The sequence below is a fragment of the Chelmon rostratus genome, chromosome 12 (assembly GCF_017976325.1).
Source record: "Chelmon rostratus isolate fCheRos1 chromosome 12, fCheRos1.pri, whole genome shotgun sequence".
Lineage (NCBI taxonomy): Eukaryota > Metazoa > Chordata > Actinopteri > Chaetodontiformes > Chaetodontidae > Chelmon > Chelmon rostratus.
The window spans coordinates 20,650,114-20,676,867 of record NC_055669.1 but is presented as its reverse complement, the minus strand read 5'-3'; the positions used below and the strand labels follow the sequence as shown (position 1 = coordinate 20,676,867).

At 43.0% G+C, this 26,754-nt stretch overlaps 2 protein-coding genes across 2 annotated transcripts; both read left to right on the top strand.

The window, feature by feature from the left end:
* Nucleotides 1-1,403: 1,403 nt before the first annotated feature.
* On the top strand, nt 1,404-15,423 carry twsg1a (twisted gastrulation BMP signaling modulator 1a). Its single transcript, XM_041948431.1, has 5 exons — nt 1,404-1,553; nt 2,354-2,513; nt 9,267-9,366; nt 13,424-13,684; nt 14,962-15,423. Exons 2-5 carry the CDS (start codon nt 2,388-2,390, stop codon nt 15,141-15,143), a joined length of 669 nt encoding a protein of 222 aa, XP_041804365.1. The 5' UTR covers nt 1,404-1,553; nt 2,354-2,387; the 3' UTR covers nt 15,144-15,423.
* An 854-nt stretch (nt 15,424-16,277) lies between these two features.
* On the top strand, nt 16,278-26,384 carry ralbp1 (ralA binding protein 1). The gene is made up of 10 exons (XM_041949973.1): nt 16,278-16,337; nt 18,283-18,585; nt 19,923-20,354; nt 20,480-20,829; nt 21,411-21,572; nt 22,663-22,794; nt 23,208-23,318; nt 23,495-23,616; nt 23,719-23,839; nt 24,074-26,384. Exons 2-10 carry the CDS (start codon nt 18,336-18,338, stop codon nt 24,371-24,373), a joined length of 1,980 nt encoding a protein of 659 aa, XP_041805907.1. The 5' UTR covers nt 16,278-16,337; nt 18,283-18,335; the 3' UTR covers nt 24,374-26,384.
* The last annotated feature ends 370 nt before the right edge of the window (nt 26,385-26,754 follow it).

Genomic DNA, 26,754 nt, shown 5'->3' with positions numbered 1-26,754 from the left:
CATGATAAATATAATCTGAGTGGTACCATTTTGCATAATGTGTACTTTTACCTTTGGTACTTTAAGTACAGCTTGCTGCTAATACCCTACTTATGTACTTTAACTTTTACTTAACATTTTGCTTTTAATTGCATTGTCGATTGTGAGTAAAATACTTACTGCACCAGTAGTAAAGTGAGACATACTGTCACTGACACTAATTACAAATGTATACTGTATGTACTGCATACTGTAGGTCAGTCATATTATTAAGATTAGCTGGGGATAATACACCGATAGTACAAAGACTATTTTGCAGTTCTTGTCCTCAACTAGTTCTTGTACTTTAACAAAGTATGTTTAGTTTGTATTTTTACCCCCATTAACATCCACCGGGTCAGCCTAAACATCATAAACCTATATCAGAACATGACAAAGCCTCCAAAGTGGCTAAAAGTGAACTTTGTAAACCACATGACAGTTAGATTTACTTTAGTTTGAGTCTGATGTGTAATTAACTGGCAGCTGAGAGTTTTTAACCTTGTGCAACAATATTTGCTCATTAGCACAGAAAAGCACCCACATGAGCGGACTTGTTGGGTAGAACGTCGGTGTAATTTGACAAACTGAGTCACTTTCGCCTCAAACTGCTCGTTTTAACCCACAACCGTCACTTTGAACACGTGACTCATGCTTCCTCTGAACGTCATGACCAGGATTTCTTCAGATACAAGAATAACTTTGGCGTCTTTTTGTTGGCTGACATTAACTTTGTGAAATGAATCGTTCTTCTTGAATTTGACTGAAACTTGAACAACCCTGCCTGGACGTGAAGGCGTGCGTTCCTCGCTGACCTTCCTGCCCTTCAGGCTGGAAGCGGGGCCTGTTGTGGGCTTGATGAAGCCCGGGGGAAACACGTGTAAACACCTGTGGAGTTAAATGGCCCATCAGAGCATTTCTGCAGGGCTGCTACAAACGAGCGCAGGGACGCTCCTCAGCGGGAAGTCTGCGCAGCTTCACAGCTTCCGAATCGCCCTTTCTCACCTAATGAGCGCACTCACCAGGCCGCTGATAAGAGCGGAGACAAAGGGCTGTTTAATGGAGTGGGGGTGGCTTTGAGAGAGGAGATTTTCTTGTGTAAAAGAAGCCAAACAGAGCCCACAGGGACAGCCAGGCAATGGCCGGAGTTTGGGCTAAAAAGAGATAAACGGATATTTTACGCACAGGACTTTTACGCACTCATCTCCAGCGAGGCGCGGCCGTAAATGTCGTCTCATGGTTGTGTTTGTGTTGCGGTGAGGCGGATCATTCATGCCCGTTACCCCGAAGACACTGAGCCGGTGTGTGTGTGACCTGAGGCCCGGTGTTTGCCTCCGCAGACGTTGGGTAGAAAATGGAGTGTGTGCCTTTAAGGCGCCCGACTGCCTGTCGCTTTCTGCTGCGGAGAGACTGACGCCCTCTGGACGCAGTGGACACTTGAGCGGCGGCAGAACACCATCCTGGAGAAGTTCAAAGAGAAAACAGCCGCACTCCCTCTCAAGAAGAAACGTCGCGAGCTCGTCAACAGCGTTGTGGTGAGTTTGAAGCCTCTTCCGTCTGCTTTGTTTCGCAGTTTTCTGCGCTCGATTCTCTCGTAGCTGCGTGCGAGCGGAACAAAGTTCTGGCGTTAGCGATGAGCGCAGAAAGAGGTGAAGAAACGCCTTCATGTTCTGAGGGAGCTAATGTTCCTCACATGTTGTCTCTCTTCATGTGAAATGGAACAATGTGCAGCAAAGTGGGGAAGTGTGAGAGCAGAGCGGCGGGATTAGACGGTGTGTTAACGCGCTGTGCTTGGAAAGAAAAAATAGGTGAAGGAAGCTGATGTTGCCAGATGTGTGTGTGTGTGTTGTTATTCCACAGTAACGTGAGCGTGTGCTGGCTTTGAATGAAATGTGACGCAGGCCCTTTTAGAAATGTGATGCTTACATGTCAAAGTTTGTGCTGGTTCTGCGGGACGAAGCTGTGATTTTTCACTGTATTTCTCACACATTTAAATCGACTCTTTGCGTCACTTTCTAGCCCTGATGTGTGAGCTTGAGCATCACAATTAAGATTTCAGACATCCTGTGCTTTATGAAGCACACAAAGGAATAAAGGGAAAAAACACACCATTCACTGTTAGTGTTTAGTTTAAAATGTAAAGAGAATCAGATCCTTTTCACAGCTGCGTATGAGGAAAGCCTCTGTGCCGGTTTACATATTCAAAGTGTGTCTTTTATGTCCTGTTATGCACCAACTGCAGCTCCTCGCTTCCTCTTGTGGAATGTCAGTGATGAAGTTTTGTTTGCTTGTCTTTGCCCCGGTGTCTGAGGTTCTGCGTCTCGTGTTGATGTAGGTGTTTTCCAGTGCCGTGCTGGTGAGCCGTCAGGATGAGGCCTGGTGAGCTGATCCTCCCCGCCGCCGCCGCTCTCCTCTTCCTCCTGTCAGGGCTGTCTGTGACCTCCGGCTGCAACAAAGCCCTCTGCGCGAGCGACGTCAGCAAGTGTCTCATCCAGGTAAAGGACACAAAGGTCTCCACGCTCTATCTGTGCACTCTCTGTGAGCGTTGGATGCTGTATGTTTGATTTGCACAACAGTTTTTTCATGAACAGCTCATCCTTCCCCTTCTGAAACGTGGCCACATTGATTTTCTGACTCACGATCAAAGAAATCAACAGATCTGTAAAATTAACCTGCATTTATAGCAGATATTAGTGTCCACACTTTTAATTTGTAATATAATCCATGGGGTTCTGTTCGTCAGTGTCAAACCACTATTAAACTACATGAAAGTGTGGCTTGCATCTCCAGAAATCCCACAATTGTTTTAAAAATGTCCACAGAAATCTCCACGACACCGCTCACAAACAAGCATCACCTTGCTGAGGTGACTTCATGGCTGCAGACACATAATCTAATCTTATGCGTGCTGAACTTCACTGAGCTTTTCTGCTGAATAAAGCTGGAAATTTCTATGCGAGAGCAGCCAAGTTCAGGCTTTTTATCCTCCAGTGTTACATCTGTTTTGTGTAAACAGAGACAGTTGTTTCTTCTGACAAGAACACAAATTAAATGCCGTCTGCAGCCGGAGTGGAGCTCACGTCAGGAGCGGCAGCAGAGCAGTCAGAACCTAACTTGCTCTTAGTGCTATTTAAACGAGCATTAAACTGGCAGGACAGACTCAAGATGTGCAGTAGCATTCCTTCGACTGGTGGCCAAAGAAAACATGTCTCAGCTGTTGTTGAGTCTTGATGCAGCTCAGTTTCGCCCAAATACTTCACATATATAAAAAAAAAAATCCAGCAGTAGCCAAACTCAAGTTGAAATCGGCCCGTGTCCTGATGGGGATCTGGACTTGAGAACAAAGCTGGAATCTGTTGTGAAGAATGCAGATACATTCCTTCGATAAGCCAAGTGAAGTCTGGAAGGAAGGCGAGCAGCAGAGGAGCAGGGATGTCAGTCTGACTGTGCGGCCTCGTGCACACCTGTTCTCTACCTGCACGGCGCCTGCAGGTCACTTCCAGGTCGTGGTGTTTGAGAGCAGCTAGTTCTGAGTTATGTGAGGGCTCCCTCTTTTATTTTCACATCAAGCCCTCTGACTTTTGACTTCTGTTGACTTTCTGGCATCACTTCCTTTCTGTCACTTTTTCCGTCACGTCTGAGGCCCGGTGGGTGAGGGGCGGGACCCCGGAGTCAAGACGGATTCTGTCATTCGTTCGTGTTATTTTTGGGGAAAAAAATGAAGAGAAGTGCTGGCCAGTATTTCCACCACCTGTCAGGTCAAATTTGTCCTCTCTCTCTGTGTGTGTGTGTGTGTGTGTGTGTGTGTGTGTTTAGTGGCCCTGCCCCTCCCATTAACATCTTTAAAGTACTGTGTTTAACCTCAGTGGACATTTCACCTGTGTGAGTTCGCTGCAGGCAGCTGTTGCAGGTAGCTGAGGTCGGTCACAGGAAGTTGAACTTTGTCTACAAAGAGATATTTTTGTTTGGAAAGGAGACGGAGTGGGTGAAGAACGAATGGCAGAACCTTTAGAACAGTTGGTCGATAAATTGAATCCACTGACAGAACAAGGAGACTTTTAGGAGATGTTTATTATTATGTTGTGTGTCTTTATCATTAATCCTACCAAGACACCCATATCAACAGAAAGTTTATATGCAGCAGTGTTGATTATTGATTTATTGCCAAACATTGATATTGTGCAGATTTGAAGCTTTTCTCATTGATAAAACATTATAAACTGAATCTCTTTGAGTTTTGGAACACAAGCAGTTTGTCACCTTGGTCTCTGGGGCAGTGTGGTGAACGCTTTGCACTATTTTCTGATGTATTTTAATAACCAAAGGTAAATAAATCCAAGTAATCACAAGGTGCAGCCATAATTTGAACCAAATAAACCCAGTTTCTTGTGACTCACGCCAAAACTGCAGGTTCAGCCTCAGTTTAGTGGTTCAGATTCCTTCATAAATGTGCGATAGATTGCCTAAAACCAGTTGGCACCCAGTGAATCTGGGTCCTCAGGCATCTCCGGCCCCTGGACACTTTGCCCAGTTGGTCACAAGCCTTGTTCCTGTCCCAGTCTGGACAAAGTGTGCCTAAACTTTACTAAATCTCATGTTGCTTCAAGGGAAACTCACCTTGCAGCAACTGACCTGCAGTGCACAAGTACTTCAAATAAGAAGATATTCAGTTAAACGTAGCTCTCAAAGCAGAAACCGTCAAAAACAAACCAAAAACATACAGACAACAACAGATAATTCAGTTTCTAACTTTAGAAACACAATAGAGCAAATTACAAAGGAACCTTCTGAGTTACTTTGACTTTCTGATCTTTGCATCAAGGATAAAAACAAAAATTATATTTTCTAAATATATCTAAATATAATATAAATGTCTCAGAGTCTTCAGACTGCAGTCAGACCGACAGCACAAAAACTAAAGATGTTTAACTGAAAACCGTCACATTAAAAAAAGCTAAAAGCAGCACTTGCTTGATAAATGACTTAATTCATTCATTCATTCATTATCAAAGCTGCTGTTCAAGCCAAAATTTGAGAAAAATACATAATTTTCTCGACTTCTTTGTGTTTTTCACAGGGAGCAAACTCTCCAGTGGCCTGTTTTTTAGATTGCAGCCTGTGTTTTTAAGCGTTTTTTGGCACAAACTTATCGCTACCAAACCGCCAACTCCTGTTCCTCCTGGACTCACTTTGTGCAAAATTCAAACCTCCTGTGATCCACACAACATTTGTGGCTCCGCTCGGCCTTCTCTGCTTCCAGGTGGCTTATTTCGCCTGGTGAATCATCGGCCGGGACGACAGAGCTCTGCAGCTTCCCCGACCCCGCCGACACCAACTCGCTAGCTGTCAGAGGCGAGAGCGATGGTGCGTGTGCCGTGGAGGAGAAACCGCTCCGCCTGTAGTTCCTCCGTAGAAGCTGCCGGTGATTAGTGGGATCTGCCGTCCGACGCTCGCTTTTTACGCTCTGCTGCCATCTCAAGTCATTTGTCTGAATTCCCCAGAACCCCCGAGGGTGGGGGAACATGAGAGGAGGGAGGGAGGGGAGGCTAAGGTCAGGAGGAGGTGTGTACGTCTGTGGGGGGAGGTTGGTCGAGGGAAATATAAAGTTGGGAGAGATCCTCTGTGCAGGCCGGGCTGTTTAGCAGGGCGTGGCGGCAGATTTCAGAGTTAACACACGGCAGCGGTCGCACGGCAGGACGAGGCAGCACACGTTCACTTTCCCTCCGGAGTCCTTTTGTCCCGCTGCAGCTGAGTTTTGACTGATCGCAGCAGTTTCCGCCTGAGAGGCGACGGAAGCCTAATGAGAGCTGTCGAAGCCGCCGAGATAATCTCATTCATTTCAGTGAGGAAACTGGCGTTCGGAGGGGTCGCAAATGCAGATTGTTAAACTAATGTGTCCAGCAGTTTTTACGATACTTTATTCTGCAAAATGTCAGAATGGTGACGTCTTCTAATTGCTTCTTTTGTCCAACCAAGCAGTCCAAAACCCAAAGAGAGACAGTTTGCTCTAATATGAGACAAAGAAAGGCAGCGAGTTCTCAGATTTAAGAAGCTGGAACCGGAGAGCGTTTGCCTGTTTTTGTTTGATAAATGATTGGAAGATTATTGTTGCATTGTGTCTTTATTGGAAGGCTGACAGGAACAGAGAGGAATGAGGGGATTGACGTGCAACAAACGTCTGCAGCCAGAATCAAACCGTGGACGCTGTTTTCAGCCTCGGGTTGTTTTAAGGCTCAAGCAGTCGACGTCTCTTTGTCCTTCTGCACGTCACCATGTTTGGATGAAAGTCTCGTCTAAGTTTTCTGTGTGTGTGTTTATTAAGATTCATGACTTAATGATTGTTGAAGCCGTTAGCTTTGGGTGAAATCTTCTTCAGGGTGCTGTCAGCCAAGAATCCACTGGATTCACAAACACCCACAAATTTGCATTGTTTTTAGGAATAGTTTGACATTTTGGGAAATGCATTCATTTGCTTTCTTGATAAGAGTTAGATGAAAAGATCAACACCACTCTATCTTCGCGCTAAGCTAGGAGACAGTTAGCTTAGCTAGCATAAACAGGGAAACCGCTAATGTGGCTCTGTCAAAAATCCACCGACCAGCACCTACAGAGCTCACTGATCAACACATTATATCTCGTTTGTTTATCCTGTATTAAATGATTGTAAAAATGACGATATATTTTGACCTTTGGGCAGAGCCATACTAGCTAGCATTAATGCTAAACTAAGCTAAACCTCCTAGCTGTCCCTCTAAAACCACAAAGTGTAGTTTGCACATTTTTGCCTGAGTTCAGATTAAACAATTAGTGAGCTTTATAGGTGCAGAGCGAGGCTAGCTGTTCCATCTGCTTCCAGTATTCATGCTAAGCTATCACCTCCCAACTGAGAGGCGTCTGCTCATCTAAGAAGGTGAATGTGTATATTTAGAGGGGCACGCTTGAATGTTTACTTTTGGCGATCTTGCTAAACTAAGCCAAGCTAGCCGCCTTCTGGCTCCAGCTCCATGTCCATTTCAGCCTCTTATACTTACATTTTAAAAAGTAAAAAAAAAAAAAAAACAGAAATCACATTTGTGAAACAGGAGATGCGTGTTTTTCCTCCGGGGCAGCTGTTTAGTTTTTATAATTCCACCTTTGAGAGTCGTAATTACTCGTGGCATCACATCTTGATCAGAGGTTTGGGGATTGAGAGGCTGGTGATTAAGTGAACTGTGTGTGGTTTTGCAATCCCTCACTGGTGAGTCATTGGAGAGTCTTTTATCATCGCTCAGACTGTTTACGTGTAGGAGATGGCCTCTGCGAAGATATAAAGGAGCAGCGGGGGGAGAGAAAGGGTAGGAAAACAGAAAAGAGTGAGGCAACATGACGGGGAGAAGAGTATGAAAAGGAGGAGGGAGGAGAGACTGAACAAAGGGGGGGAAAAAAGCTCAGGGAGAAAGGGAGGGGGAAAGTGTGTTGCTGGGGGGGGAGCAGCGGCTGCCATGTTCTGTTCTCCAGGTGTTTTCTTCTCCCTCCTGCCGCCTCCCTCATCGCGGTGACCTTGACTGAGAGGAATGTGCTCCCTGTTCTGTGTCAGGAGGGAGCAGAGGGGGGAGAAAGAGGAACTCCCCTGGCAGTCTCACCCACTTTTCAATCCCACCTACACATTTCGGTTTCCTTCGCTGTCTCCACGTCCCCCCCGGAGACAAACTGCAGTTGAGGAATGAAGCGTTTTTTTTTTTATCTAAGTGTTTGCAGAAGAGTTATGTGATCAGCAGAGGCTTCGTGTTTTTGGATGTTTGCAGAAGCTCTTGTAATAATATTACCTTCCTTCTATAAAAAGCTACATGAGAAATTTTCTGCAAGAGCGCTTTTTTTCCCCCCCTGTGTTGACAAGCCTGCGTATGAGGAGGCATAATACAGAAATGAACCCAGTGAACCAGCACTGTGTTTAAAAACTGTGAGAAATCACATAAAACGCCTGAAATGTTCAGTATTAAACTCTACCATAGATCCAACTTACACCATTTATCCTCTCTTTTGTGGAAATTATGACTTTTTATCCTTGTTTTTGTTGCACTGTTGCCTTGTTTTGCTGACAGGTTGTAAACTCCACTGAATGTGTCTGATGATGAAATGAAAATTAGACCCAAGTTGTAATGAACTATAAAAAAGGATATGAGGCTGAGCTAATTTTAACTTACTGTTGTTTAATTTCATTCCAGCTGCAGCTGTCAGATACATTTAATGCAATAATAAGCTCAATACGTGTGGTGGAGTAGAAGTGTAAAGTAGCATAAAATGGAAATTCTAAAGTAAAGTACAAGTACTTGAGTGCAGTACTTAGTTACATTGCCCCACTGCCTGCTGAGCCTCAGTGTGAAACCACTCAGGACAATGATTTGAGACCTTTGACGTGTGGGGACCTGCCTTGTTCATGAATGGAAATACAGCAGAGGTTTATTTGGTATCACAGCGTTCTGCAGACGCTCGCCACGTGCAGACTGCAGCTGTCTTGTAATGCGTCTGGTGACAGTTACTGTGCATGAAGCTCTTTCCTCTGTTTGTGCAGCACGTCTGCATGCTGTGTGGTTTTCACCTTTCAGACCTGGATCCTGTGTATTGAAATTTAATGTTAAACAAAATTTCATAAATGCAACCCTGATAACAGCAATAAAACAGAATGTGATCATTTGCTAATTTAACATTTACTCAATTAAAAACAGTACAAAGACGATATATTTAATGTTTCACATAATCAACTTTATTGGTTTTTGTAAATATCTGCTTATTCTGAATTTGAAGCAGCAAACATTTCAAACAAGTTGCAACAAAACACTGTGAAGGCATCGTACAGCATAACGCTTCCCAATTTAAGGGATAATTATTTGTACTAACGATGTACCATTAGAGTACTGTTTCATAACAGTACATGTATCCACTGTTACGTAACAGTGCGCACATGTAGCTACAGGACAACATGTAAATTGATGTAAACTACTGAGCCTATTGTATGATTATGAGTTCTAAAACTAGTACTAGTACTAAATATAAATTGGGAGGGGCCTTTAACTCTAATGTTTCTCATCAAAACATCACATTGATACCTCATGGATTTTCCCAATTTTATGACAAATAGCAAATAGCAAAACGGAGGATTTTGGGATAAGGACAACCCTGATTTAAAGCCTAAATAAGTGACAAATACTGTTTTATACTTTAATAATGTGGTGTGTGTGTGTGTGTGTGTGCGCGTGCGTGCCCTGCAGGAGCTGTGCCAGTGCCGTCCGTCTGATGGGAACTGCTCGTGCTGTAAAGAGTGCATGCTCTGTCTGGGGAACCTGTGGGAAGAGTGCTGCGACTGCGTGGGTGAGTGCAGCGTCTCATTCATTAGCAGCATATTTTAAAGCTGACCACTGTTAGTCAGCATGTTATTTTGGACTTGGAAAAAGTTGACGGTCTGGCCCGCTGTCCTGTTTTAAATGGACTACCAGTGACTTAGCAGGTACAAACAGGCAGTTCGGCATGACACACGGCTGGTGGTGTCTGCTGAGCTGAACGTCTGCAAAACAGATCAGAGCCAGCAAAGACTGCATTTGAGCTGCATAAATCAGAATCTGTCAGGTTTGTGTTGGGACTGCATTTAAAAAATTGTTTAAAGTGATGCAGAAACTCTGTATTCAGATTTAGTCGTCAATAAAAGTGGAGTAACTGTGCATTAATGTGTAAACATGTAAAAAGTCCTGTTAGCACAGCTAGCACCAGCATTGTTTGGCCACGTCTGCCAAAAACTCCAGAAATGTCCCTGTTTACACGTCAACACTGCAACCGGAGTTTCACCCTGGAAGGATCCAAAAGCTCCGATTTCAGTGACCTAAAACTGCGTTTGTTTGTGAACGAAAGGCCAAAACACAAAGAAAAATCTACATTTTAAGACTTCCTCGTCTGGTGCTGCCGCTGGTTGTTCCGCTTGTGCCAAAAAACAACATTTGAAGTCCAGTTTTTTCGGTTTTAAGAGAATACATTGTTGTTGTTCAAAGTTTGCAACAGAAATGTGTTTTTCTCGAACATTTGGATTTTCAGAGTTTACGATAGTGACAGATCCTCTTTAACATCTTTATCTGTCATCCATTAAATAGATCCCGTTCGTGGCACAGCTAATCAGAACCCAAAATAAGATTTGATCTGGTTGCATGAAACAGACTATTTATCATTTCTGAGCCTTTTATAACCATTTAATAAATGATATATAACACACTGTTATGCAGTTTTAAGCAGCTTTAAGTTGTGCAGCATTTATTAACATCTCCTGAGAAGATGTAATCTGTATTATTCCACTTGTGTTGCCTACATGCATTAATGAACTTAAACTTATCTGCTTATACCAACAATACAGTATGTTATAAACCATCTATTCAATATTTATATACTTTTTAGGAGTGCTAACTGGTGTTTAAAGTAAATGTAAATGAATGAATGCACAGAAGGATACATTTACCTCTGATAAGGGTAATGTGATGTTAAATGTTTAAAATAGATAAAAAAAATCAGATACAAAAATGTACATAATGAGTGAATGCAGCTATGATATGTTAATAATGGCCAGTATATACAGCAGAATGAGGTTAAGTTGCAGCATTAGCCACAAGAAAGTGCTCAGTATATGAACAATGTAAAAACAAGTCATTATGTACAGGGAAGTAGAAAGTACAGCAGTAACTGATCATACGTGATTAAAACATGTTTAACATTATTCTGGCACTGATATCTTTCCACATATGTGACACTTGAGTCTCAGTGCTGTTAATCTGCTGCAGAACACTTTCTCCCTGTAAAAAGCCCGTGAAAACTGACGCTGTGGCTGCAATGCGCTCGACAGCCGAGACGCTTCAAAGAAGGGACCAGTTTGTTCAGAGCGCCGCTGCTCCGATACGAGACGAGTGTGAGGCGAGTGGAGCCAGACACTGACGGTGCCGTGGAGGTTAATGCAATGCAGAGCCAAGAGGAGCTCCGTTTAGGACTGCAGAGGAAATTAAAAGGAATACAGTCGCTGCTGAGCCGCACCTCCACATGTGGACAAGTCCTCGAGAAGATCAAAGCGCGGAGAAGCCGGAAGAGAGAGGGGACGAGGAGGTCGACCTGCTCAAGTGAACTTTGACTTTCAGCCTCCTGCCGAGCTGCAGCGGGGGCGAAGCTCGCAGCCAGATCCAAAACAACCGGATTTGTGAAACAAGGAAACATTTGGCGGGTTGATGCCTCTCTCGCCTCTCAGACATGTCTGACTGGCACAGATTCAGAGAACGGGGGCATGTTCGTAAAATGAGTAAAAATGTCCTGGTTAGGAGACAATGAGCCCCTGGACGCAGACACCTGAAACCCCCCGACCCCTGCTAACATGGGAGTTTCTTTGTGGCTGTTTTCTCGTGTTGTTTGTGTCTGGCCTTGTAGGTGATTTTGTGTTTCCTTTCAGTGTTTCGTTCTTAGTGTCACTTTGCATGCTTTGTGTCTCTTTGCGGTCTTCCTGCATCTCTTTGCGGTCATTTTTTTGTTTCCTTTTAGTTGCTATACCTCTCTTTTAAGTGGCCAGTGTCGTTTTGTGTCTCTTCGTGGTCATTCAGCATCTGTTTGTGGTCGTTTTGCATCTTTTTGTGGCATTTTTTTTTTGTTTCTTTTTAATTGTTACGCCTTTCTTTTCAGTGTCATTTTGTGGTCATCTCTTTGTGGTTGTTTTAGTCGTTATTTAGTCGTGTGTGCTGTTTTGCATGCATGTGTGGTTGTTTTGCATCTGATTGTGGTTCTTTGAGTGTCTTTTTTGGGATTCTGCCTCTCCGTCTGATCATTTTGGCCCTTTTTCTCATTGTTTTACATCTCTCTTTAGTCACTCTGTGTCTCATCATAATCGTTTCACTTCTCTTTGTGGTCCTTTTGCGTCTCTCGTTGTTTGTTTGACTTTCCAACAAGACTTGTTAACAGTCACTGCATGCAGAGGTTCTGATCCAGGGGCATCTGGTCCTGTATCTGACTCAGGTAGGCGCTTTGGAGGGGGGAACCATCCTCGGCTACCCTTCTGGCCCTGCCCTTTAAAACCAGTAAACTCTCAGATCAGCTTTGACGGACAGATATTGCCGTATGTGCTGACAAGGAGGCTTTACTGCAGCTCTTTCATGTGGAACATGAATACAAGTATCTGACACAGAGCGCTGAACTCGCTGCTGCTGCTGCTGCTGCTGCAGCTGCACAGATGTTGTGGTGGAGTTTTCCTCTTGGACAGGCCTTTTTACATTACACAGAGGATGGCCTGTAGCTTTAAGCAAGTATATTTTTCAGTTATCTGTTTTTATTTTTTCTTGCAGCGCTAGCCTTATGACCACTTTAAGTAAGTTTCCACTCCAAACATGTTACTGTGCCAAACGCTGGCCACTTTGAAGTGTGTATCTGCGAGTGGTTAGAGCAGCCCAGTGGAGGAGCGGCGGGGAGAGGACAGTTTGTATTTTCGAGGAGGGGAGGAGGAGAGAGGGAGGACCCATGTGTACGCTTTATCTAAACCAGCTGCTCTGGCTCGGCTTTTAGCGTTGGCTTGTAATCCAATTCCTCTGTCAAACTCCGTTCCCCATTAAATGATTTACCCATTAGCTGTAATTCACTTTGACTCATTCAAAGGGTTAGGAAGATCATATCTGAGGATGTGGGGACTTTGTCAAGTGATTACTACTGTATTTGGATATTAAATGAAGTGTTAAAAAGACCTTAATTGAGACAAGATACTCTTGACAGCCGTGTGGTTTTACAAAACTGCCCTGAAATCATGTGTGAAAGCATTTAGCTGTTAAACGTGTCTAGTTTGAGTAAGATCTGCAAATGAACTCCCTGCCCTGCCAGAGTGCTTCAGGGCTCAGTTCACCCGAATCACCAAAGAAAAACAAACTTGTGCTATCTCAGCATGCAGATAGTTGGATGCTTAGATGTTTTGTTTGCCCAGGTTTTAAGATGTGACATTTCTGCCTCCATGCCTGTAATTTGCGTCGAAGACTAGCGACACGTCCTTGCTAATATCTTTGAATTAATGACGTAAAGAAGAGTTTACGTTCTGTAATCTTCAATTTAAACATCACAAAATTGTGCTGTTTTTATGCTAAATGATCTTTAATTAAAAGTCAGTGTTCTCCACCGGACAGAAAATACATCTTAAAAGTTTCCTGAATAAATCAAATATGTTTTTTTTTGTTTTAAATATTAAGAAATGTCTACAGAGTTTGGTTGGTGTCTTAAATTCAGTAGTTTCTATTCAGGCACAGTGCTCTTGGTAGAAAGTCATTAAGTGTTGACAGTAAAGCCAGGATTATCCAGACTACCTGGGACATTATGGCAGGTAATTCTCTTAAGATGCACCACGACCCTTTAATGTTTATCCATCTTTTTATATCAGGGATGTGTAACCCAAAGAACTACAGCGACTCCCCGGCCACGTCGAAGAGCACCGTGGAGGAGCTGCACCGTCCGATCCCCTCGCTGTTCCGCGCCCTCACGGAAGGCGACGCGCCGATCAACATGATGGTGGTGTCCTTCCCCGTCGCCGAGGAGCTCTCCCACCACGAGAACCTGGTGTCCTTCCTGGAGTCGCTCGACAACCAGCCCCAGAATGTCTCCGTGCCTGGCAACAGCATCCACGCCAGCTACGACACGCAAGGTAGTGCTGGAACAGTTAGATCTGTTTCGGTCCCTCTTCTCTGGGGACTTTTTTTTCTTTTTAGGGTAAAATTAGCCCAAAACATTGTGGACGTCCTCAAAAAAGACACATTTCCATTTTATGCTAATTTAGACTTCTAATTTGCTTTGGAAATATTGCACTTTTACTCTGCTTCATTTCATTGAAAGTGATAGTTAATAATTACTTGGCAGATTACGATTCGACACATAAAACATATGATGAGCTTATAAAATATGAAGATCTTCCTTCGCTGGCCGTGACTGTTTACCATGAACCAGGATCCGTCCATACTAAACAAAACAGCCCAAAGCTCCGATGGCGCCTGAGAAAATGGGACAAAATTCTGAAAGAACCTATTAAAAATAAAAAAAATCTGTTTATAATTTAAGTCATTTATCAAGCCAAAGGTCAAACAAGAGAATGTGCTGCTTTTCTCTGTTTTTATGCCATTGAAGATCGAGTATCTTTGAGTTTTAGACTATTAGACCACTTGGGCTCTGGGTTGAAACAGGTTATTCAACAATAAAACAACAGTGATAAAATAATTGATAGTTGCAGCCCTATTGGAGAGAAGCCATCCAGTGTTGCTGATAGACCTTGATCAAGAAAGCGTGGTCAGTCACTTGACTTTGAGTTTGCTGCCTCTCAGTGGTTTTAAGCCCCTGTGCAGAACTTGCGTCACATCCACATCACCAATGAATTTTCTAAATAAGTTGAACTACATTAGAAAAAAATCATGCCTTGCTCACATGCTTTATTATTACTTAGTCTTCTGGTTCTGTCAGGTCCAGTCAAATTTTTCATTTGCAGTTATGGCCTTTCGCTAAGACCCGTGGTAATAAAATCAGGCTCGACCCAGAGCTGAAGTAGACTACAAAGTCTTTAGACCAGTTCAGATTGGGTCGGGTTTACAAAGAACTGTAGTTCAGGGAATTGTGACCGGGTTAAAAGTGCTGCTCTGCTGTCATTTCTTTATTTTCATTTGCAGCTGTTTTGGCCGTCCACCTCTAAGCCAGTTCTATTTGCTATAAAGACACGCTCATAAGAGTGTTCCCACAGAGCCGAGGAGTTAACTCATTAAGCTCACCAAAACATATGGTGATGCTTAGTTGCAGCAAATTAATTTCACCCCTGTTGTAAAAGTAGGAACATTGAGGGTTAAAGGTAATGGCTTTAAAATGTTGCTTGTTTTTCTGAACCACGTTTACTGGATCTGTGACTCATGCCTCCGTCTTCGCCTGTGCTTTTTATTTCAGAAAACATGTGCACAGTGGTCTACTTTGACGACTGCGTGTCTATCCGTCAGTGTAAACTATACTGTGAGTCAATGGGAGGATCCAAGTACCGCTGGTTTCACAACGCCTGCTGCCAGTGCATCGGACCTGAGTGCGTGGACTACGGCAGCAAGGCCGTGAAGTGCATGAACTGTCTCTTCTGAAGTGCGGGCACACATGGGCACCAAATGTCTGGGCCATACCAGAGGACTGAGGGCAGAGGACGGTTTTGTGTTAGCATTCCTCAGTTACCTTGTAAAATACCCCCTACACCACTCCTTTACCCCTGCAAATTGTTTTTATTCTGCTGTTATGTTTCACTGTATATTTTTAGATATGTTTTCAATAGTGTTTTTTACTAGAGGTGTATATGAATAATGTATTTTTACAATTATGGTCTGCTAAATCCCAGTCTCATGCCAAATAAAGAAAAGTTTGGTGACATGGACTGCTTTGTTTCATAGAAAGGCGTCTGATTTAAAAAAAAAATATGTGTGAAAAGTGCACAGAATGAGTGGAACAGCAAATGTTTGTCCACCCAGTTGCTTGTCTCCTGCTTGTCTCTGAGCCTAGTGTTGCCCGAGTCAGGAAACGCATCATTTCCTGGGGAAACAAAGTTGTTATTATGCCATTCTGGTCAACAGGTGTTCCAGTGCTCACTGACCGTCTCATGCAAGCGGAGGGGAAAGGGAGCGTTTACCGATGCCAATCTCTCACCGCCGCACACAAATGCTCTTTGTAATGCCAGTGCATTTTCAAAAGGCAGCAGGGTGCCCTATCACTGATTCTGTTCCCAATTGGCATGCAACAGCAGTTTGCACAGACTAATGTACCAGACGCACAATGAGACCTTGTTTGTCTTTTTTATGATATTGAATCACGACCTCATTTCGCCATTGCAGCTGTGGGTTTTAGAGCACACGGTGCCAACAAAGATCAGAGGGCTAATGTGTTTCATATGTCAGGATGACCACCAGTCTGCTGAGTCCAACCACAGCACATGGGAAAGTACACATGATTCAGAATAGCAAGCGGTTTCACCAAATTTAGATTGTAGTTGCTATTCAAAATGTGTTTGACAGTTTCTCTTGTACACAGGCTTGTATAACAGCAGGCTTGTGGTTAAGATCAGAATGACACCACAACTTAAACACTCTTTATTAATTCCAGATTATCCTTGGGCAAGAAACCTACATAGACTATACATTTACGGAGAAAACTTAAAAAATCGAAGCCTTAGCTTTTGAACTACGTTTCCCATTTCGCACTTTGGCTGCCGCGCAAGCGCAGATGGGTTTATTTAGTATACACACATCCGGAAGCCCCACTCTGAAATTGACCGAACGGGATAGTACTTGGTAAAGTTTCTTTTCTATTGTGATTTGTGTGTTCAACGACAGTTGAGCGGTTGTAAAATAGAGTCTAGCACATGTAGCTAGCTATGTATCTGATGTTGGTTTTTGCTGGACTTAACGGCAGCTTTAATTGTGACGGATAGGCCAGCTAATCAGCTAGCTTAGCAGGTTGGCAGCTAGCTGATCTACCGTTAGCATAAGGGCCCCTCCATTCAGAGGTGCAGAGCTTTTACTTTGTGACTGTTTTTAATGTAAATACGGTTTAATTGATCAGTACAGAATCTAACCTGGTTATTTTAGCAGTAGGGTGATGGTATGTGACTGGTTGTGTTTGATTAGTTTATCTCTGGAAACAGGACAAAGCAAGGAAATAGTGAGGTAATCTGCCCACAGCGAAGAAAGATTAAGATGTCAGACAGACAGACTTCATTCATAGTTTTTGTGCACAAACTTTAATTTAGCACTTTAGGTGAACGTGAAGCTGTTGTGCTACATCATCTATCATATTCGATTTCTTGTTATTGCAGCGTATTTGTTGGATAAATTGGGAATGCCCCAAACTAACCATTTGACTCAAGTTATTTCTATTAAAATACGCAACAGGAGATTTTCAACTTACTGTCTGTTGTAGAAACATATTTAAATGGGGCAAATTGAGGCATATCTTTTTGAAACAATCAACACCCTTACAGTTGTTACGTAATTCATCTGCTTCCTACATGTACAGCCTGCCTGCTGAGGAGTTTGTTTTGTGCTTAATTTAACATAAACAACGCATACATCCACAGTGTTGTTTCACATTAACCTCTAAGAATTCAGCTCCCCTCATAAATAAATATCTCCTTATAGTGATCAGGACCTCGTGATAAACCACTGGTAATGACTGGTTGATGAGGTGGACTGTAGTTTTGATTCTGCTGACTGTGGATGTCAGAATTGGTATGTTGGAAGTAGGACATGGAGGATGTGATTGTTCATGTATGTAGCAGAGCCCCATCTGGTGGGAGGACATTACTGTTGCAGTTGTTCTGTTCATACAGACATTCAAATATTTAGGGAGGAAGAAGAAGAAGAGGAAGAAGAAGAAGCAGGAAAGAGCTACAGCTCTGTGTACAAAATGTTTGAGTTTGGTTTATTGATCAAGTGATCTGCTACAGATTTTGAATCTTTGTCTCGATTGAAAATATCTAATTTTCCCGACATTGCCACAGCTTGCCTGCATGTTGTATGTTAGCTTTAAGATTTTAATGTTTGTTTAAAATGTGTTACAGCTGTGTCGTTCACGTAATCCACCTGGCCTGACATGGTTTCTAAACAAAGTAAAATTCCCTTTTCTAAAGTCAGAACTGTGAATTGCTATTTAGATTTCCATTGGGTGGTGCATGCACTGTGGTGCATATCCTGCTATCTTTGCTATCGTGTACATTTGTGTTGCTTTTACGGCAAGCTACTTCTGTTGTACTAAGCAGGTCTTAGTAGAGCCTCTGAATAACTTGTTTCTTTAACCTTTATTCAATCAGATACACTCATTGTGATTGAAATCTCTTGCAAGAGAGTCCTCCTGAGTACAGCAAGAAAACATACAGAGAGAGGACAACAATGTCCAGTCATTGGATTGTACTTTATTGTAAATCCATTAATAATTCATTACATCTACATGGTGAAAACTGTAAAGCAGGTTTTTCAAGTTCAGTTCATTATTGCATTTTAGTTCAAATATGATCTGTATCCCTACAAGTCAGCAGAAAAATAAATATGCAAACAGAATTAAAAATTTTAAATTGTCAGACTTGCCCAACTGGTCATATAAATAAGGGGTGGATAAGATGAGGTTAACTAACAGAGCAAATAATTTAAGAGTCTGTGCAAACTGAACCACACGAGATTCCGTGAGAAGTCGATGGCAGGGTTGCTATGTGTTCATTTCCTGAGTTTCTGCTCATTGCAGGTGTGATGGCGAGGTGATGTGCCAGTCAGAGAAGTGATCAGGCCAGAGCAGCCATGACTGAGTGCTTCCTGCCGCCCAGCAGCAGCCCTGCAGAGCAGCGCAGGGCTGAGCACCCAGGGGGCGTGGCCCGCACCCCCAGCTCCGAGGAGATCAGTCCCACCAAGTTCCCCGGATTGTACCGGACCGGGGAACCTTCGCCGCCTCATGATGGCCATCACCACGAAGCACCAGACGCCTACGTCTCAGATGATGACAAAGAGCACAGCAAGAAGAAGAACAAGTTCAAGAAGAAGGAGAAAAGAAGTAAGAAATTATCCTTTAATTTGAGCTTGAAGCTTGTTATACCTCGGAAATTGCAGTTTGACACAGCACAGAGTCACTTACTGAACATTTTGTGGATCTCTCAGCCATTTTCAAAGCTTTGTTGAAGCTACAAGAAATGGCTGAAAGCTCTTTGTGGTCAGATTTTTTTTTTTTTTTGTCAAACTAATCCTGTAATATTTCTCCTGCCTTGTTAGTAAGTCTGTATGACTATAACAAAACAATGTTCAATGTTGTTAGTGTTGTCACACTATAATATACTGTAATAACACTGTAACACCATAACAGTGATGTAATATCTACTGATAATGTAATCCTTCACGCACGGTATACTCAGCCAGTACATGGTTAGTGTGGAAATGAGAAGTAACTGAGTAACAAACAGCATCTGAAGAAAGCGTTTTTTGCTAAGGAGCTTGAACAAAGCTCATAAATGAGCAAAATCCATTAAATCAGTAAAGGGTATATGTTCATTGATTTTTAATAGTATTTTAGTAGTTTTTGGGCTATACAGGACTGTTTTCATGGGATTTGTTGACTATAAGAAATAGGTAGAATATCACTATCCTTATCCTTAATATGTTGGAATTGGCAAGTACATATAGGTCATCGATTTCAGGCCGCTAAGCTTCAGCTTGAGAGCAGCTGAGGACTGAATACCATTGTAATGTTGCTTGTCAGTTGTAGTTAGTAGAGAGAGAGCTTTCTACTTTTCCATCCTGCTGGCTGTTGCTGGCTGCAGCGGTGAGAGATGTTCCTTCACTGAGAATGTTTTTCACTGAGTGGTTGTCAGGCTCATTGTCCACTTAGTATCAGGATTTTTCCATGACTGTATTTAGCTTTAACAACAGGGTATGGTGGGAGAGAGGAAGAGATGGACAGTTTCAGAGCACACCCAGAGAGGCCAGTGAAGGTGTGTCTCAGGCAGCGGTGGGAGAAACAGGGTCTGTTCTCAGGGAAACCCAGAGAGGAGATGACAAGAGGAGGACAAAACTGTGCAGAGGCCGCATGACTGTCTTTGACACCATCCTTTAGCTGTTTGCTCTCAGGAACAATATTTTAACTGAGCTTGTTCTAGAAAGGAGAGGCGTAAGGTGCAGTGGGAGCTATGCTAAATTGGTGGCTGACCTCTTTTCTAAGTCCCCATTCTCCCCCTCCTTTGCTATCGTCTCTCTCTCACACATCTCTCTTCCTGTTTCTATATCACTGTTATTACGGTCCTGTCGTAGGAGGAGGATAAGAAACAAAGGGTGTTTCTCCCCTTAGATCTAACCCTATTTTTGCCTCTTCGTTCTTTTTTTTTTTTTTTACTTTCACAGCGGAAGGCTACGCCGCCTTCCAGGAGGACAGTTCAGCAGACGAAGCGGAGAGCCCGTCCAAGATGAAGCGCTCCAAAGGAATCCACGTGTTCAAGAAGCCCAGCTTCTCCAAGAAGAAGGAAAAGGACTTCAAGGTGAAGGAGAAGGGCCCCAAGGAGGACAAGGCCAAGGATAAGAAATCTAAGGACCTGACGGCTGCAGACGTGGTTAAACAATGGAAGGAGAAGAAGAAGAAGAAGAAACCGACGACAGAGGCAGAGCCAGTCCCAGTGGAGACTCCCACCTTCAGGCCCATCTTTGGAGCACCTCTGGCTGAGGCCGTCAAGAGGACAGCTCTGTATGATGGTATCCAGCTGCCAGCCATCTTCAGAGAGTGTTTGGACTACATTGAAAGTTACGGCATGAAGTGTGAAGGCATCTACCGGGTCTCAGGTATAGAAACTTTAGAGGGATGTTAATTCTTTCCATCATCCAAAAGGTTATAAAAAGTAGTACTTGACTGTATCTCAATATTTGCATGTCTGATTGATACTCACACCAGATTCTGTGCCTCTCAGGTATGAAGTCCAAGGTGGATGAATTGAAAGCAGCATATGACCGTGAGGAGTGCCCCTGTTTGGAGGAGTATGACCCCCACACGGTTGCCAGCCTACTGAAGCAGTATTTACGCGAGCTGCCAGAGAACCTGTTGGGCCGGGATCTGGCCCAGCGCTTTGAGGACGCTTGTGGGCGGCAGGTTGAGGCCGAGAAGGTGACGGAGTTCCAGAGGCTGCTTTCCGAGGTGCCGCCGGAGAGCCGACTTCTTCTCTCCTGGCTCGTCACGCACATGGACCACGTCATCGTCAGGGAGGCGGACACCAAGATGAATATTCAGAATATCTCCATTGTCCTCAACCCAACCATACAGGTCAGGTGAAGCTGAGCAAATGGCATCTGGGATTAATGGGGAAAGATAACAAAGGAAGGAAGTGGGCTAAAACAGTCATGTAAAGAAGTAAAAATGTTGCAGAGAGCAGCAGAAATTCAAGAGCAACATGTAAAGTAAGCATCAAATAGAAAAGTGGGTCTTGTGCTCAGGCTGTGTACCTCAAAGACAAGAAACCTTCCCTTAGCAACAGACCAACTGAGTTTTTATTGGATCAAACAGTCAGTTCATCTCCAAAACGCTGGCCCAGTTTAGTGAAGCTGATATATTCTCAAAGGGGACATCTCTGTGGCTGCTCCACTTATTCTGAACCACCAGCAGCAGTAGCCACAACACAGTTAAATACACACTCCTTTCATTTAATGAGCAGAGCCCAGGGTCAGTTTAATCAGGCCGAGTAAATATGCAGGAATTTGTGATGTGGAGAAGGTGACGCGGAGGCGATTTGTCTCCATTCTGCAGTCTAACACACAATACAAACGCCGTCTCACATGCAAGGCAAGATGCAGTTTGCATAGAGCTCTAAAGCTGTGTGTTCACTGATATGTTTCCCTCGTGTTCAGATCGGGAACCGTGTTCTTTACATGTTCTTCACACACGTGAGGGAGCTGTTTGGAGACGTGGTCCTGAAGCCGGTGGTGCGGCCACTCCGCTGGTCTAACATGGCCACGATGCCGGCGCTGCCCGAGACGCAGGAGAGCATCAAAGAGGAGATTCGACGACAGGTGGGTTCAAACCCGCCGCAGCGGATTTCCTAATTTTTAATCAATTCATTTATTGGTAGAATTGATTACTGATTAAACAGGCAAACAGTGATTAGCTGCCTGTTTATCCTGAGCTACGCTTACCGTCTCCAGGCTCCAGCTCATATTGAACAGACAGACATGAGAGAGTTTTCAAATTATTCTTTTAAATGAGAAAATTTAGGTGTCATCTTCTTAAACATGAGGGTTTCCTGTTTCAAAACATTGTTAATTGAATATCTTTTTTGTTTTTAGCTGTTTACAAGCTAGGGCATCACTTTAGGCTCTGAGAATTTGCAATGAGCATTTATTTATTTATTTTTTTTTACTTTTGTCAGATATTTTCTAGACATAATTGGTAAATCAATTATCAATCTAAAATCTATTTGACAAATTCATGGATAATAAAAAAGAATCATCTGTTGCAGCCTCCTTGTTTAACAGTCAAAGTTTTTTGCACCTGCTTTATGGTACCTTTGGTAAAGTTTGTACGTAAACTGTACTTCGTCAGAGAAATATGTGAAAAATACTTATTCTAACTTGATTTACATATCTTTTTCTAAGTAGAGATGAAAATGTTATATAGTAGATACATAATTATGCAGCAGGGATTTAGCAAAGTCAGCTTCTTCTATTTAAATTACATTATCTAGTCAGCAGTGCACATTTTTATCTTTGCCTCTGTTTCTCGGTGTGCCGGGATATTTTGTCACCACGTGCCAGACGCTCCTGCCATTGAATTTTTATGCCAGTGAACACTGCAAAATAAACAAAAACTGGAGACACACACCTGGTGCAGGCGTCTTTAACTTTATATTAGCAACTTTGTGGAAGTCAGTGTTAAAAGAAAATCAAGTCAGTGCAGTAATGAAGGACATCTCTAAAGTTTATGGCAGATGTGTTGACTTTCTTCTTCAGCTGAGTTCTGTACCTTATTTTTTCAATGATCATCATTCAAGGATCACAAGTTCCACAGATTGCTGTAATTAAGGACTTGTTTGACTGTTGCACTCATTTGAAGTTGTTATAGAGTGTCAACAAAATTTTGACTTGTAATAAAAATGTGTTTTAGGAGTTCCTGCTGAACTGCCTGCACAGGGACCTGCAGGCGGGGGTGAAGGACTTATCTAAAGAGGAGCGACTCTGGGAGGTTCAGAGAATCCTGACGGCTCTGAAACGCAAACTGAGGGAGGCCAAACGTCAGGTGAGTCCGGATACTGCATGTGTGTTTATGGGTGTTTTATATTTAATTTGACAAGAGCAAAAACACTCTTAAATACATATTGTGAGCTGTCGCCTGTTCAGTTACAGCAACAATGTTAATTTCCAGTGCTTGTACTGAATTACAAGTAGGCTAATGCACATGAACATAATGAGCTGCTCTTATTCAGGAGAACTGCACTCATTTGTAATTTCTGTACTAATGCATATGGTATCAAAATATGCTGATCATCTTATAATGCCATCCAGTACAAGATACCACAAACTGTAGCCTCTAGAATGACCTCAGACATGAGTCAACACCTCTCTGACAGCCTGACAGACTAACATTACAAGGTTCAGCGTTGTTTGACCCTTGTGCTTTCCTTCTGTATCTTTCCTGCTTTGGCCTTGTAGGAGTGTGAGAGTAAAATAGCCCAGGAGATAGCAAGCCTCTCAAAGGAAGATGTTTCTAAAGAGGAAATGACTGAGAATGAAGAGGAAGTCATCAACCTCCTCTTAGCACAGGTGAGTCACTCAACATACATGAGTGTGTTTTGACCAACAAAATGGCACAAGATATGTCTAAAAACCTGAAGTTCTTTTACAAATCCTCCACTGACACTTAACTCTTGTCAAGCTCCTTGTATGCCAGCCGTAGATGGAATAATCATACGTTTTCCCCACTTCCTCTCTGTAATCAGGAAAATGAGATCCTGACAGAGCAGGAGGAGCTGATCTCTCTTGAGCAGGTGCTTCGCAGACAGATCGCTACTGAGAAGGAAGAAATCGAGAGGCTGCGAGCAGAGATCGCAGACATACAGAGGTGAGACAAGACCGAAACCATTTCAGGTGGTTAATCGGTTGTCATGTGACGTCATAACATGGACCGCAGGTCTCAGCTGTAACCCAGCATTGTGCTCCTCAGCCGTCAGCAGGGTCGCAGCGAGACGGAGGAATATTCATCAGACAGTGAAAGTGAGAGTGAAGATGAGGAAGAGCTGCAGATGATTCTTGAAGACCTGCAGAAGCAAAATGAGGAACTGGAGGTGAGAAGAACGTTAGGCACACACCACCTTTACTTATCTGAAAGTTTGACGAAAGTGTGTAAGTCTGAAGGTAGACTTTAGAATATTATATGTGTTTATATACTTAGCTTTTTCACCTGTGGTTTTCTTCCAGAGCAGTATGAGCAATGTAGTATAAATATTTTCTCTATAAGTATTGCCAGAGATGAACTGGAGGGTTTCTTAAGCGCTGTGTGTGTTTTCAATTTCCTGTAGAACAAAAACACCCACCTGAACCAGGCCATCCATGAGGAGCAGGAAGCCATCTTGGAGCTCCGCGTCCAGCTTCGCCTCCTGCAGAGCCACAAACTGCAGCAGGAACTGACCGTCCAGCCGCCGGCCGAGCAGGCCCCGCCCGCGCAGTCGAGCCCAGAGCCCCGCAGCGAGGAGCAAAGCAAACGCTCTGTCGTGGCGGTGGCCGCCGGTGCAGACGCCGCTGCCTCGGCAAACGGCAAGGCTGCGAAGGATCCTCCGAAGCCCTCACCGAGCAAAGACAGGAGAGACACCACAATGTGAGATGCCATCTCAGTGATGCATTTGGTGGCTGCCGTACGTCTCTACCGCGGGTCAGTTGTCCTGTAGCGTCACTCATTGTCCACTGGAGATTACACTTTGCTGGATCCGTGAGTTCGTCAGTAATCGTGTCCACTGAGTGGCAGCCATGGAAAAATCTGTTATCCTGTCTTTGGAAATCAAATACTTTGTTTTCCATTTTCCAATGCAAAACACAAAAAAACTAGAAGTAGAGTAGCTGCTGTAGTGACAACTGGCTACTGTTGAGAGAGACGAGGTGGACCATACGATCAAAATCACAGTGCCAAGCCTGTATTGGGGGGGTGAAAGGAGTCATAAAGCAAGTAAGGGGGTGGAGGAGAGAGTAAGAGGTAGGCGCCTACATGATATAAAGTTTATTTTCTGCTGGTAAGGGCTCAAGAAACGAGAATAGACCAGATATAATCTCAGTCCCTGTATCTCACTGTGCCCCTTACCAAGATGCTAATTTGACCTGTAAGGATAGAGACCACTGTGCCATAACTGAAGATGCCAGACTGGATACGCTTCCCCAGAGAACCACTAATACAAATGATGAAGAATGAAGAATTTATGATTGGTCTGTCTATATATTATATATTTAAGTAGTATTCTGAAGAATACGGATGACTATTCAAGAAATACGTTGATTTTTAAATCTCAGCTTTTTAGTAATATATGAATATATTATAAATATATTGTAGATGCTTTCTTTTCTTTGAACAGCAGATGCACATAAACACGGTGTCGTTGCACCTCGCAGCTGACCAGTGGATGAAAGCATGAACGGACAACAAAAGTACATTCATCACTGCAGCATGTAGACGAAAAGCTGGAGGCGGTGTTGTCGCAGTCACTCGGTGAAATGACATTTGCTCTGTAGTGCAATCATCTTCTCTGATGTCGCTGCCTGTCTCGCACAAACAAGGAAACATGGCAGACGACATTAGTGCAGCTTTATGATGGAATAACAAATCTGTAGTTACGCTTCTTGTCGCCAAAATGTGCGCAGAGACACGCAGGGGGCTTGTTTGGTTTTGTTGCGTATTTGATCGTATTTTTTAACTCTTACTGCGTTATTGGTGATGAGTTATTGTTCATGGCATCAGATGGAAGTGAATAAAAAAAACTCAAGATGACAAGTCAATCATTTCATTTCACAGCTGATCCATGGGTATTGCAAAGTACTGTCATTGTTCAGTGATATTTGAAGCAAAGGCATGGCCTGACTTACTCACCGTTCGTGTATATTATTGTAAAATTGCAAACATACTGTATTTTCAGCTCTTATGTTTTGTCATGTTTTTTTTTTATTGTTAATGATGGAGTGCGCTAGTGTGACTGCCCCTGCTTTGGTCACAGGCAAATCAAATCAATCTCATCTGGACTCATGATTCAACTCGTTATTAATCCTGTGACTGAAACAGATTAATGCTAGATTGTGCTCAGAAGCTTCTCATAAGGTTATTTTCATATTGTCCCAAGCTTTTGCAGCTTATTGTTGCAGACAGAATAATGCTGTGAAGAATAAAGTGTCGATCCGAATAATTTATCAGAATCTGTCTCTTTGATACACAGCCAAATGTTTACCTTTTCACTCAACTATGTTGGCTGGAAGTGTGGTCCATATTTAGTACTTCCTATTTTCCATTACACATTCTCTGAATACTTTCCCCCCTCCCAGCCTAATGAGGTTGTAAATAAAACCTGTGCGTCCATGTTGGGGGAGTGAGGCGTGTCATTGTTGGGTTTTGACTCAGAATCAATTCTTAATACCTAAGAGATAGTGGAACCACCCGACTTTTTGTCATTGCTTTCACTGGTTTCCGATTTGGAAAGTAGCCCTGTCAAGTTGCACAAAAACAGCAAGAAAGAGACCGGATATAAGCAGAATTGGTTTCAAAATTAAAGTGTTGATTTAACTTGACTGGCTAGAAATGTGTTCATGGTGGGGTGACCTTAGTCTGTACTTGTATTTTGTCTCTCAATAATAAAACTACATTACTTAAGCCAAGTGGGAATTTGTTTAGTTATAGATGAGTAAACTCAAATGTAGTTTCAAAGCTTCCCTACTGAACCACAGACAATGACCATGTCCTGTTTTACGATTGTTATGATTTTTATTCTACTTAGTAACCTGAGCAGTATTATTGTTGTTGTTGACTTTAAGATATAAATGTACAAGCATGATTGTATAAATCACAATTGTGATGTAAAAATTTGAAGCTTCTAGTACTCATGCACAAAGAACTTACTTGTGGCTAAGACTTACAGTTTTTAAATAATAATAAGAAAAAGATGAGATTTTTTTTAACAAGGTAATTTAGGTTTTTATGGAGAACAATAATTAGCATTATTCCAAGCAG